At 32.2% G+C, this 14,984-nt stretch overlaps 1 protein-coding gene across 7 annotated transcripts; it reads left to right on the forward strand.

The window, feature by feature from the left end:
• Positions 1 to 472: 472 nt before the first annotated feature.
• On the forward strand, positions 473 to 12,485 carry LOC128173854 (nmrA-like family domain-containing protein 1). 7 transcript variants are annotated; one of them, XM_052839540.1, is made up of 9 exons: positions 473 to 1,000; positions 3,452 to 3,633; positions 3,987 to 4,114; positions 5,577 to 5,721; positions 6,133 to 6,177; positions 8,538 to 8,573; positions 10,988 to 11,083; positions 11,403 to 11,596; positions 11,854 to 12,485. In XM_052839540.1, exons 1-9 carry the CDS (start codon positions 954 to 956, stop codon positions 12,049 to 12,051), a joined length of 1,071 nt encoding a protein of 356 aa, XP_052695500.1. In that variant the 5' UTR covers positions 473 to 953; the 3' UTR covers positions 12,052 to 12,485. The 7 variants fall into 7 exon arrangements, with proteins under 7 accessions (XP_052695500.1, XP_052695514.1, XP_052695516.1 ...); XM_052839554.1 differs by lacking the exons at positions 6,133 to 6,177; positions 8,538 to 8,573 and adding exons at positions 7,233 to 7,253; positions 10,013 to 10,024 and having other exon boundaries at positions 475 to 1,000; XM_052839556.1 differs by lacking the exons at positions 6,133 to 6,177; positions 8,538 to 8,573 and adding exons at positions 9,083 to 9,094; positions 10,013 to 10,024 and having other exon boundaries at positions 475 to 1,000.
• Positions 12,486 to 14,984: the final 2,499 nt, after the last annotated feature.

Below are 14,984 nucleotides of genomic sequence, written 5' to 3' on the forward strand. Positions count from 1 at the left end.
TCGATCAACCACTAAAGGAAAAAGAAAAGTACGGCAATTATTTGTGCACATATAGACTTTGTTTAAAATACAGCCTAGCGCATCTCACCCATACACCTCCAACAACAATATTCCTTTCGTTTTGCGAACTACAGATATAGTTCTAGAGAGAATCCCTAGTGCCGTTCAAAACTTAACAATCATAGCTGTTTGTCCAATTCTTGTAGTAGTATAAAGAAAACATTTTCAAGTTAAAGGAAATTGACGGTTGAACACATACAGGTATCTATATGGAAATCAGAATAACGCCTTAAAAGGAAAATAACCAGAATATTTCAATGGAAATATTGTGGATAATTCAATCAGTCTTTCGAACAGCTGCCAAATTTCTCAAATATTTGCCCTACACAATTAACATTGTATTAATAGAAGATTTTTTCACACAACGACTTGTTCCATTCAATGGGCTTCAATGAATCAATAACATAGAAAAAAAACGTGTAGACAGACCTAAGCCACAACTGCAAATGAAGTACGACATGGTCTTTTTTTCTTTCTCGGAATAAAGTCTGTTTTATCATTGCCTCTTAACGTTCAAATATTTGACGAAATGTAAACACTCTGGAACTTACAATTGTACATGTTGCAGTGGCGTTGACCAGTTGACAAATTCGAATTCATAATTTTGAAATAGCCTCTGTGCTGAAATCGATACACGAATGGAAGTGGTGGAATTCGGCTACAAACCCGAATACCGATGAGACCCAGACGTGTTTGTATCTACATGTAATCAATGGAAATTATGTCTAAATATATGTTCAGAGCTTGAAATATTGACTGCTAAGTTATTATGCAATGTTAAAGAGTGGTATGGAGAAGTTCTTGAAAGTAAGGGAGCGATTTTTTTCAATTGTTTATTGTGTGAACAAAAAGTGTTTTTTGTGTGATGTATAATGTAAACTGAAGAATGTGTAATGTTCAGACTGGATTGGTTCAGAAAGGATCCATCAGAGAAGTATAGGTAAGTCTCTAAGTGCAGATGCACTTAAATATATTTAGTGTTGCATTGGTTTTAAGTAGTTACTAATATATATTGATTGAATCGGTGTTCTTTATACAAACAAGCGATTGTGTTGTAAATGTAAAATTTATAAAGTTCCTTTAATATACTGCGTAAGCAAATTAAGTCATTTGATACACATTTTACGATTTATTTCATTTACGATAAAGGCAACTTTTAATAAATTAAATGTAGGATTTCTTCAAAAGGAGTAAACATTTTCATACGATTTATTGTTTCAAATCTTTAAAGTTTATAAAAAAAAAAAAGAAAATGGAAAAAATGCAGTAATAAAGATTATAATTAGATGGTTGTTGTTTAATGACAAAAAATATCTCTCGTAATCTAAATCTGATTGTACGTTTATTTGCTTCTATGTATACTTAGTCTAGTATAACACACCAAGACTGTCTATCGCCAAAAGTATTTGGATAGTCAATGACTTTATCAAAAACTGTCTTTTAAATAATTTCAACAAGTAATCAAAAATGATTAGCCCTTATTAATATTTCCTAAAGGTTAACTACAGCGTATAATATCCGATACACGATCTTTTTGTGTTACGGCAAGTCTTTGAATAGAGAACAAATATATTAGTTTAAATTTACGTGCATGAAGAGTACCTTGAGAATACATTTTTTTCTAAAGCGTGATTTCATGATTAAATAAATCACCGTCCAATTGCAACATTTTAAATAGAAACTATGTAGATAGATATACATAAATATTCGTCCAGTCAAATATCCATTAATTGACCGATCTGACCTTCAGCCCCGGACAGAACTTTAAATTCCCATTGTAATCAATGTAAAGACATGTACAGTGTACCTCCTTAGGTCGTTGTTTAGGGGGTGGCATTTAATATCTCATAGCAATATATCAAACAAACCTCTTTGAAGCTCACTGGAGCCTGAAAGTCAGGAACGATAACTCTAAAATTCCAACATGGACGGTGAATAACCGATGGGCCAGAAGATTGTAATCAAAAACCTATTAAACAACAATACACCTTGTGTCTTTACCGTTAAATACTTCGACATTGGGAAATGCTTTACTGTTCATCATGACTGAATTTATAAAACTATATAAGGGAATTGGATAAATGCCGGATTGATTTTTATAAGGTGAGTCTGCAGGTCTCATTGATTTTCTTCAACATTTTATGCTTGTTGCCATTAGTAAGTTACAACAGATGTAAACATCGAAGTGAAAGTAACGCGTTAGGTCTGCGGGGGGACTACCAAGAGTCCCAAAACATTACTGTCAGTGACCGTCTGATTCGAGAGACACACATTTTATTAATTTAAAAAATGTATAGTACCGGGACATGTACATTGTATCTTAAAAATAGTACCACTGAGAAAGCAATCAGGATGTCTGTTCCCTGTAGTTAACTCAAAATACCGGTAATGGTGACTATTTATATAGAGCCGCGTGCCTTAGAGTAACAAAATAAAATCAGATGTATTTTTAAACTGCGCTAAATTTATTTATGGAGAGATTGCTGGTATTGCATGTTCATTAAGTAGTAGTATAAGTTGTCTTGTATGCTTAAAATAATTACCGTACGAAAGAAAAAAAGATTCTCTTTCTGCGGTTGACGTGAATGAATTTTGTTTTTGACCTTTGATGAATTCGGAAATCACTTGTTCTTACCATCGGCTTAGGATTAAACCTAATCCTACTCAAAGCTGGACACAAACTTAATGAAACGCACACAAAGCAAATAATATGTCAATATATAGTACATTTAAACCCAATGCATTACCAAATTTTCATTCGATTAGACCTGATGATTTTTTGAGCCTCAAGATCTAGTTTAAATTGACCAACACAATCAAATACACACATGGATAGATTAAAGAGATGTTCATCTCAAGTTTAAACTGTATGACAGACAATGGTGCCTCGACTCTAATTACCAATATGTCCTTTGACAAATTAAACATTTATCTTTTTTTTTCAATACAAGCCATTTTTTTTCTAACTCGGCATTGTTCCATATGAATCATATTTAAAATGTTGCATTGGTCATACAAAAGAATTTAGCATATTTTGTTGGTTTTTGTTTGTTGTTTTTAATTTCCCCCCTTTTTTATATGCTACAAAAACCAAGTAATCATTGTCTTATTCAATATATTGTGTAAGGATAAATTTGTAACATTTTCTGCTTGATTTTAAGACTATGTCCCAGGTATAAAATTAATTACTGTTCGCGGCAATTGTCATTACTGGCATTCAAAAATTCTAAGTAGAACTTAGTGCACATTATTGAAGAGAGAATAGAATCTGTCGGTTCAATTCATTTTTATATTTCCTGACACAACCACCTCATTCGTCAGTAAGGTTTCTATTTTGTTTATTGAGGGTTTTTTTTTTCTTGAGTGAACGTGAGTTCTATTTCATTGACAGAATGGGCTGTGGTTCTAGCTTTGACGCCTCCGATGGTCCTCGAACTGTGGTTGTGTTTGGTTCCACGGGACTACTAGGGGGTGCTATAGCCCGCCGGCTACTCCAAGAACCTTTCTTATATAAAGTCCGATGTGTTACGAGGAGATCGTCTGGTGAAAAAGCTCGGGAGCTTGCCGAGCATGGTATGAGACTTTTCTTAAAGGTCTTCCGATGTGAAGAAATTTAATAGATACATCATCATAGTACATCATCGGAAAGATTATTAAGTTTGGTTTTTTTTTTTTTGGAATTTAGTCTTGAAATTGATGCTTTTAAAAATGAAACACTTTGAAAACAATTCTCACAACAATCCTGTTTTTATTTAAGCATACATGTACATGTATCTTTATAAATTTATTTATTTAGATATTTTAAACGCTATCGAAGATAAAAGTATTATCCTATCAAAGGCTTAATCTATTTCTTAAATTGTCAAAGCAAAATTTTATTATATTTCGCAATCACAACACAAAACTTGTTTTCTATTATATTACAGGAGCTGTAATTGTTAACGCTGATCTCGGTGAAACCAAGAGCTTGGAGAAGGCACTAGAGGGCGCTGACATCATGTTCTTGACGACCCATTATTGGGAGGAAAAAAACAAAGAAAAGGAGGTCATTAAGGTATAATGCTCCTGACGAGAACTCAATGTTCTCGCATTATAAATATTCATCAATTTGGGCTTATATTGGTCTTTGTCCTATAAGAATCTTTCATTTAGATATATAGATAAGAAAACACTGTATTAAACCTCGGTTATCTGTATCTATTTTACCTTTTTGTCCAAGTCTCTAAATTCTGATTTGATTAATTTTTAAAAAGTGAAGCAATACTCTAGCATTGATTCAACAATCGGCTGTCTCGGTTCTGCTTCACGTAATCTATTATCCAGACAATGCCGTAGAAAATCGTGATTGCATAGAGCTGTCGACCTCAGTACTGCATCAATAATTCACGCACTGTGTATAATAGTCTGCAGGACGCTATCCTGCAAAATAGAAACAGACTGCACAACTGACAGGCGTAATTTAATATTCATTAAAATAGCAATCAATCTAGATGAGAAGTAATTACATTAATTAATACAAACAGTAGAAGATTTTTACAACACATAGCATGCGCGGTAATTAACGTACAGTCGGTGAAGTGTTTGATATATAAAGATTTTATGCTTTGAGGCTCGTTTATGATGGACCAAAGTTTGCCAATATGTAACAGATACTTCTTAATCGGACGTTTTATCGATGATTTTTATTGTTATACTTTCATGTTAAATACTGAAATCTGATTGGTTAAGACGCAGTTAATAATATTTGCTATTACCCTCAGCGTAAGCAACGCACTTAGCAACGGGTAACATTAAAAAATGTTACATGCGCGAAAATTATGCGCGTACGGTTCGCTGTAGAATTCACGTTATTCCTATATAAAAGCAGTAAAATTTTCTTAAACATTTTAAAAAAGACATTCAGTATAACAAAATAAATAGTGCCTGTTTGGGAGGATAACAGTTGAAATTGACACCCCTCGAAAACCATTGTCAACCTCCGCTTCGCGTCGGTTGACAATGGTTTTCTCGGGGTGTCAATTTCAACTGTCACCCTCCCAAACAGGCACTATTTATATAATATGTAACAGTTTTTATTATTATTAAGGTATTTCAAAAAATCACAATTAACTATTACATCTATTCCTGTATAATCTACAGACATATTTCATTTTCCAGTTTTCATTCTTTTTTAATTAGAAAATTAATACAAATCTTTGTTAACAAATCAAAAGACACACATGCAGACATTTATTTATTTTTTTTTAAATGAAATTTGCGCACCAGCCTTTGAAACTATTAAAATTCAAATTATAGCCTAATGTGGGGAGATTTCTATAGGAGCCCAATAAATCCTAGTACATGTTATTGTACATTAATAATAGAGCTTGATAACTCTAGCTGAATGTCTTTCAGAAAACATATTTGATATCTCTCAACTTTACTTGAAGGCAACCGTAGGAAACGGGTAATGCTTATGCAGTACTTAGAAATCTTAATTAATAAACATGTGTTTTGATATTAAATATCCGTTTTAGGGCCTGAACGCCATTGATGCTGCCATTCAGTGCGGGGTCAAGCACATCATTTTTAATGGTTCAGAAAACGTCAAAAAGATAATTGGAAAAGAATGTAGCCATCTCGACTCAAAGTCCGCCATTGAAGAATACATCCGCGAAGTGGGTAAGTACATGTATGGTGGCGCGATGAAAGGTGCTTGTCTTTCGATTGTTATACTGCATTTGAAAAGTTTTCACATTATTGACATTGTCCTAATAATCGTTATTTGAGAATATTTTTGTTCATTGAGCGAAAACATAACAAACATTTGAATGAAATACAGAGCTGTACAGTTTTACAAGGCTAAATTGACGGTTAACTTGTTCTAGGGAATAACGTAGCTTTCTGTCCATTTAAAATTCAAATAGGTAAAATGAATTAAGATTCAACAGTTTTCCCCCTATTTAGAAAACATATCATTTACGGGTTTTAGTTATCGATATCGTATCACATTAGGTACGGAAGTGCTTTGTGGCCAAAATTCCTCTCTTTGATCATAACTGTTATTTCCATTCTGCTTACTGCTTTCTAAAGACAACCCTTCCGTGGACGTGACGGGTATAAATAACTCGCTGCCGGGTAAGTGATCCTGTTGGTTCGAGTGTTAGACTCTGCCTGTGAAAGGATGACAGTATCCAAGGTCACATCCGCGAGGTGGCGTATTTAGCGTTTTCTTAGTTGCAAAATGTTCGTTTTGGCGGAATAGAATTGCTGGCGATGGACGTAAACTTTTGCTGTATTGATTGTATTGAATTTGTACAGTAAATATTGATAATTAACGTGGTAAAAAAAATAATAATGGGCGTGTCTGTCAACAGACTTTCATAACACTAGACAGAGCTCCAAATTCATTTGTTTTACCTTGAGAAAACAAGACGACCTTTTGCATATTTCAAAAGTTGATCCAATGTTGGAATCGCGCGAACGAGTATCATGTAAGTAGTTAAGAAAACGCATTGTCATCCTCCATTCGTTTATTTTTTGCATGATTTTATCTCTGGTTTTTTTTGACTTTGAGAAATTGTCATCCCAATTTAATACAAGCCAAAATTGAGTTGTATAATTTTGTCTTTGTTAGTCACGCTTCTGTTATGTTCCACGCAACAACTTGTTTTGAAGTAGTCCTAGATTTGATACATAAAAAAAATTAACAACGTATACTGCTACTTTGAGTTGCAATGCATGCGCAATTTAGTGTTGCAAAAACAAACACGTAATGGACAAATTGAAGTACAATATTAATTTTAACAGTCGTTATGATCTAGGCTAAGTCATTAACACAAGGGGAATAATCCTTAAAACCGTGTTGGATATACAGTGCATATTATATATATTGATTATAATCTATTACTTGATCAACTTATTTCATGATAAAAGATAGATTAATTTATGTAAAGGTAAAATAATAAATATGTTATTGGTCCAAAAGTTCTAAAATTTTCCGATATTTTTATGAAGTATGGATAGTCATTATTTGATACTAGGACATTGCCATGTAAGCAAGTTATCATTTGCCAGTTACTGCATGGCTACAAAACACCAATATATGTTTCACTTTTATTTTACCGTAAAGGTCAAATGACCCAATGATTTAACCTGTTTACCAAAACTTTTATTTATTTTTCCCAAAACAGAGATAACAACAAATGATATAGGTAATGAGAAAGGAGACTGTGCTTTTATATACCTGTACATTTCAAAAATGTATACTTTATTACTATATTCTCGAGTACACTCTGTAGCTCAGATATTCTACTTACAAGTGATTATAAGTATATTAATATAATTATTTGAAAGTAGTTATATTAATATAATTATGAAATATATATCTATATATACTGCATTCCCTGGAACTGGGTTTTGTATATCTGTTCTATCTAACAACGTTTGTAGCTGTTGATACTGCTTATATTAATAATAACGTAAATGTTTTCAGCTTTGAATATGTTTGTCAATGTAGAATACCCTTAAGATTCAAGTAAACATACTTCTTTAAGATTCATATCAATTCAAATTAACAGGACTGGTATAAACTATACAATGATCTTTAATGCCAAAAGATAAAAGCGAATATTTCAAGAACATCAATTCATATTTCAATGGTTAGTCTTGAACAAACACTGTCATGTGCATGTATAAGGATTAATATTTTTCATTACATGTTTTAAAGAGGCTGGGTGATCAACAGCTTACCCAGCAGATCTGCTTAATTGTTCGAAATGATTTGCTGAGCTCTAGACTTAACATTTTTATAAAGAAAAAAACACATACTGTGTAATCATCATTATTCGTGGGGGACCAATGTTCGTGGCTTTCGTGGATAACCCTTGACCTCGAATTCACATCCCCACAAACGTATATACAAGCTTATGTTTAATATTTATTTACGAAATAGAACTTGTTACCAACGAAATAACGTCCCCACACGAACCATGACAATTTTGACTACCAACGAACATTGACCCCCACGAATAAAAATGATTCTTCAGTATTTTATCTTTAAATTTGAATCATGTCTATTGTGGAATCATTATATTTCGGGGTGGCTCAATTTTCGCGGAATTCGTTGGTACCTCTCATCCACGAATTATCATCCTCCATGAATTAATAAATTAGGATTATAAGGTCATATTTCCTTTTGTATAAGTAAGGTAGTACACGACGGTATTACATCCTATGAATCTGTAAAATTTAAGCAATCCACGAAAATTGGTTCCCACGAATTTTAATGATTTCACTGTATTCGATATCTTTATTCGGTGCTCTTCCTCTTAAGAAGACTTATATAGTTAAAAAATCACAGCGACCATCCAGCCACCTTAAACAACATGTCAGATATTGAAGTAGAGCATGCGCAGTTATACATTTCTTTAGTATGTTTGACAACCGTTCACGTGCATGCAACACCGTCGACATTTGGCTTTGCTTGCTTTTTGTAGGAGTGTTTGTTGGTACCGTGTTTTTGCAAAATTACGGTGAATATACCTGCAGATTAATCATGATAATGCTTTGGAGTTTATTAGTATAGCTTTACTATATAATTATGCTAGTAAGAGTGGAGTGAGAGTAGAAATTCTTTTCTTTCGGTTTTAGCGTTTGTTGAATAAATGACAATATTTTTTTTTTAAGCCATCAGTAGTTGTGTACATGTATCAGCAAATGATTGAATTCCCTTTGCGTTTTTTTTATTCCTTTTGGATACAAAATAAGGATTGAAACGAAATGCTTTATCATATAAAAATCTTAACTATCTGTTTTAACAGAGAATCTAGTTGGTAAGTGAAAATTTGCCTTGAAGTTCATGTACTAAATGTCACTCAGAAATCCTTTGACTTGATAAAAGTTGTCAGGGGGTAAAATTTGGTGGAAATTTTTGACAAAATAATAAGAACATATATTCAATACCAGGAACAGTAAAAATATTTTTTTTTAAATTTTTATCCACTGATGAATGAAATAAAATTAAATGAAATGTTCTTAACAGTACAGTTAGTTGGTAAGTGTGCAGTCGAGTCTGATTAACTTCACGTTCCAAAGTAATATTTAGCAATTCTTGAAAATACTGTCGCAAAACGTTTTGAAACTTGCTGTATTAATTCCTGCAATCCCAACACTTGTTTGAAGAATGGCACTGTATTATGGTTTCCCCCCGAAGATTTACGTTACTATTTTTACTATGATTACTAGTTTTGGCAATTTGATTGAAGTCCTGTGGATATGTAAATTTTTGTGAACGCACTTGCAGGGGAAAAAAACTAACATGCACACTGTTTTCCCGTTCCTACATGTAATAACTACTCCCTGGTTGCTGTCACATGAGAAAAAAAAATAATTTTAAACATTAAATCCTATATACTACTATTTGCTGTAATAGTTATCAGAGTTTTTTGTACAGAAACTTTTTTTGTAGGAAAACCATTAAATTACCTGAATAAGTAAAAATAGATCGACACAAATAACTGCTTTAAAAGTTCTTTAGACAAAACTCTTACTGCGGATACAGCCAAATTTAATATACGTTACAAATGTTGATTGTTTTCTTTGACGTCCGTGTGAAGAATAGCTTCATTCCAAGGGTGCTTATAAAACACTGTGGATTCCATCCTGTCAACGGCTCACTGGCATGCAATAATATGCGTTTCCTCAGCACAAAAACTGCAGCAAAATACTGTCTGTGTGGAGTGTCGTAACACCCCCCCCCTTCCTCCATCCATTTTCCTTGATTTAAAAATAAATATCAAGACAAATTTATGATAAAGAGCGTTGATATTTGCCAGTCTATTTTTAACTATGTTCATTTTTTCCAAACGTTGCATAGTAATTTTACATGTTTAAAGTGAAATTGGTGAAAATGAGATTTACATTGTGAAAAAAAAGATTTACCTGTAGTAATTGGATTTGTGGTATGTTTCAGGTAACACAACAGGTAAACGCACGCGGCACCTCGTGTTTTTATAGGACTAAATCCATGTTCTCATGTATTAATACTGACCTTATCCATACATGTTCACTAGAGTCAACGTTATCATCTGTTTTACCGCACAATTTACATGTGTAATATACTTTTCCCCAAATACAGTATTATTAGACATTTTACTTCTAGTGACAACAACTTTACCATGAATACTTGTTGTAGATGTAATTACATTTAATTTGAACCTTGCATGTGTATACGTTTAAATTTTTCTTTGTTCTTTCTATAAAACATATAATGAAAAATATATTTAATGTTGAATTTTAAAAAGTCTCCATTGGTTTGCTTTGTATAAGATGCTACATTATACTTTGCGAATTCATTTGAGTTACTAAAATCAGTTATTCAAGCTGAATGAGATTTAAAAAAAGAATTACAACATCGATTTTCTTTATCGTAAAGAATGAAAATGAACAATGTTTACCTTTCTTTAATAAATCGGAAAATGATATCTACATCATAGAAATGCATATCGACCTTACACTTAGTGCAATGTCTATATCCTTTTCATTAAAAGTTGTATCGATCGTATTCAAGTTATGTAGCATAAACTATAATTACCATGTAGAGCTAATCTTTACTATTCTTTTCATAACAATATACTGACTTTGTCCTTTATTTCATCTTCAAATCTATTATTTGACTATATAAGTAGTAGATTTTTTTCAGTTTCAGTATATTACTAACATGACTCAAACATTTTTTGACCTTTTTATAATTAGTTTTTTTTTTGTCACAATTTGTTCGCAAGAAAGATAATTATTGTAATTAACATTGGATTCAGTGAAATGTTGAACATTGTTGTAAATAACACATAATTTTCAGGGGCATATGCCACATCTCTTCCATATTATTTTGATGATTAACACATTTTTTTCTAGATCTGTTAATGAAAACTTAATTTTGTATTTTCAGGTATAAATTTTACAATCTTACGTCTCCCCTTTTGGTTGGAAAACTTTTATTCAGTCTTCAAGCCGCACAAGCTAAAACACGCGGTTTACGCCGTGGGTTAGTGGTTTTATTCTTATTAATTTTTAACAACATGTTCTTAAAGCAAAAACAAATAATTTAGTATATCAGTATTTGTATGAAACATGTTGTTCTACATACGATAAAGTACATCTATATCTATGGATATAATATACAGTTGAAATGATGTACATGTAATTGCATTGATATTATAATTGATATTAAAATCTAGGACCTAAGTTATTTTAAAAAAAAACTATTAGACTATGTGTTTTACTTTTCTTTTATGACTTATTCACAAGTATACCTATCGAAATTACCAAGGCCATGTGGTAAAGCATCTATTGTTTGCTTGTAGCCTTACCTCTAGAAGGCTCCGAGCTTGACGTAATGTCAGTGGAAGATGTAGGTGAAATCGTTGCATCCATTCTAAGGCGACCTCGTCAGTATTACGGCAAAACGCTGAATTTGTCCGTGGAGTCTTTGTCCATGGAAAACATTGTCGATACTTTTAATCGACATTTCGACAATCGAAAATTTACCGATCCAAAGGTGCGTAGACCAGACTGAAAAAGAAATTGACCATAGATAAAATGGGTGCACTTTAAAGATGAACTTAAGATTTTTCGAGTATTTTCATGCCCTGAACAGCAACATATATGAGCAAGTCAGTCAGTTTGAATGTGCTTCCTTGAAATGGTCGTCATTGGGCAAACAAGTTATATAATGACACAATTTTGTTTCTTTACAATACAATTGCTCAATATTTATAAGGATTATTTACTTTTGATTTCATTTCTTCATTGCAGATTAGAATCAAAGATATGGAAAAATTTCAATTTCCAGGCTCGAAAGATTTAGCGGCAATGTTTGAATTTTATCAAAGTGGACAGGCAGTGAGGGACATTAAATTAACTAGAAAGTTAAATCCTCACGCACTGACGTTTGATAGATGGTTGTCCGAAAACAGGGACAAAGTCGAGGAGGCTTTACGAGAAGCGAATTAGGAGAGAAAACTCAGAACCCATTTACCCTGTTTACAATATTGATGTTTTTTTTTTTTCAATATTTCTATTTAAAGTAAATTAGATGTCGTATGAAACAGAGGTTTTATAGAATAGCCTTTGCTTTATACATCGACACAATGAAAACACGATGTTTCATTATCTCAACTAGTCATTTGCATTATAATATTGAATTCTGTTCACAGAAACATCAACATTCAAAAACGTCACCAGTGATATTTACAAATGGGGTGTTGAAATGTACTTTTTACAAAGTGAGATTGTCGAATATTTTCAGTCATATGTACAATGCATAATTACGTATGCAAAATTGTTTTTTTTTTTTTTTAAATTTATGTTACCAGCCGAACTGTGATATATGCATTTATTCTTTTTTGTAAATTTAATATATAACAAATAAAGATATATCAAATATATATTAATAGTATGAACTTATTCAGGACAGTGTTATATATATATATATATATATATATATATATATATATATATATATATATATCCGTACCTACAATATATAGAGGATATCTATATTGTGTGATTTTATATTTGCTTTATCCAACGAGCTGAAATGGTGTATATATTCGCGAGGCTTGCCAAGCGAATATAACCATTTCAACAAGTTGGATAAAGCAAATATAAAATCACACAATTATAGATGTTCTATTTATCTCATACAATTTGATTTATATTATGAAGCTTTTGAGACAGTCCCTTATATGACCTAAATTGATTTTTCTCAAAGATTAAAAACGATGATGCAACGTTGTGTTATGCAGTTATTGTGACCTTGCGCAATACAATTTAGTACGTCATTTCTGAGATAAATCTAACTGTTTTAATGTAAAGTTTCACTGAAATAAACCTTCAAATAATTTTTTAGCTCTAAATAATTTTTCTTGGAGCTTATTTGATTAAATGGAAATACTGATCAGAAAATTTGAATAATCAAGTTTGTTGACATACACAAAGTTGCGAATGCTCTTTAGTTTGAATTGACTCGAACGAGGAACAGTTGTTGATGATTTATAAAACAAACACTAGCCTTATGAATCGAAATTGAAAATAGTGAACATGGTGAATAAGGATGCTTACTGGTGGTGGAATAAAAGTCTTATGAAACATTATTTTGGTAAGTTCTTGTATATAAACACAACCAGAGCACTCTGTTTTCATCGCGTCGTCAGGATGAACTCCTTGATAGTTAACGTAATTTGCAGTTTTTAAACTTCACAAAGCAAATTGAAAGTTGGAAGGGGGGCTAAACTTATCAAAAAGCTTGACAAAAAAGGAAAAAGGGTCTTGTGGTTACGGCAGCTTTTGTAGCAGTCAAAGAAGAAGAAGATACAGTTTCTTTTAATTTTAGCAGTAAAGTTCAAAGGTTGTTTAAATCTCATGAAAAAACACATATACTATCTTGAACATGTGTGTATATGAAATGCCAAGTTATGTACTAATCTGGGGCTCGTAACATAAAGCATGCTAAGATTTTGACTTAAGTAGGGTCATAAGTAGGACTTAGGCGGAATCTTAGGACCTACATAAGTCATACTTAAGTATGTTTTATACCGTAACATAAAGCAAACTTAGCAGTGTCTTAGCTAAGTCATGTTTATGTAAAAAGTATAAACTTATTTTTCATTTTTTTTTACCAAATTTCAAGGTATTGGTAATAAAATCATATTTTTATAGATACACTTGCAAGACATCTTTGATATTAGATGGGGGTAGATGTAAATGTACATACACAAGATTCAAGGTGGCATGAGTATATATACGTTTGTACCTAAAATTTTAAACATAACTCAAAGCGATGGATCTCGGGCAATATATTCAGGTTATTGGTGTTGCTTCTGTTTTGACGAATATTCACTATTTTAGTCGTTCTCAAAGACTGCCTGTGGGGTAATATCGCGAGGCCGTAAGAACTTGATATAATTATATAGTGGATTTCTTTTTATCTTTTGTTCTACATCTTACCTCACCAATCAGACAATTCATATTTTCTGGGTATAATATCTTCACTAAGTCGATATATTGAAATGAGGCAATCGTCGTCATTAAAATCGCTGAGGGTTTTTCTGTCTTCAAACATCCTTTTATAATTTCTCAAGTTTGGCGAGTTTATATATGCAGTTACTTATTGTAAACCGACCATTACGTGTTTGCAACCTATTTAGCAGTCCACTTGCATATTACTGGTTTACGGAAAATGTTACAGATCATTACGACCACTGTTAATATTCATATCAATCAAATCAAAAATTTTATTTTGATGAGTATTATGATATTCATTCTGTGTAAATATCATAATGTGATTAATACTCTGTAATTATATATTGATTTGAAATAATTAACAATAAGTCTTCTAAATGTGTGAAAACAATATTAAGACATACTTAAGTCACCTCTACCGGCCGCCTAAGTTTTGGGTAAATTGCCCTAGCTAAGCACTCTTCTAGTTACGGACTTAAGTCTAAGAATGTACATAAGTCCTACTTAAGCACTGTCTTAGACTTAAGTACCCTTTATGATACGAGCCCCTGGTTTCAAAGAATGATTATGACTTCAACATTTTGGCACATTTCTAAGAATTACTTAAAAAATGGTTTAAAAAGGCACATTTTCTGATAGTTTTTTTGAAGAGAAAATGTCTCTGCAGCTGTCGCCCACAACAAAATTGATATTTTTTATATGTTTTAACATGATAAAGTTATAATGTGAGTTTCATCGTGAGCGACGGCTTAGTTTGCATTATTAAACAATGCAAAGAGACTAGGTGTGAAACTCAGATGATAAACTTTCCGTTTACACTTGCACATGCGCAGTGAACGTTCATGTAACCAAACAAACACATTTTTTTCGCTTTAAATTCAGATGACCTTGTCAAAACAAGGACAAAAAGACGAAACACAAAC

The sequence above is a fragment of the Crassostrea angulata genome, chromosome 1 (genome assembly GCF_025612915.1).
Source record: "Crassostrea angulata isolate pt1a10 chromosome 1, ASM2561291v2, whole genome shotgun sequence".
Classification (NCBI taxonomy): Eukaryota; Metazoa; Mollusca; class Bivalvia; order Ostreida; family Ostreidae; genus Magallana; species Magallana angulata.

Coding starts and splice junctions, on each gene's coding strand:
- LOC128173854 (XM_052839540.1), top strand. CDS start 954: ATGTTCAGACTGGATTGGTTCAGAAAGGATCCATCAGAGAAGTATAG. Junction 3,634..3,986: donor TCGGGAGCTTGCCGAGCATG/GTATGAGACTTT, acceptor ATTATATTACAG/GAGCTGTAATTGTTAACGCT. Junction 4,115..5,576: donor AAGAAAAGGAGGTCATTAAG/GTATAATGCTCC, acceptor TATCCGTTTTAG/GGCCTGAACGCCATTGATGC.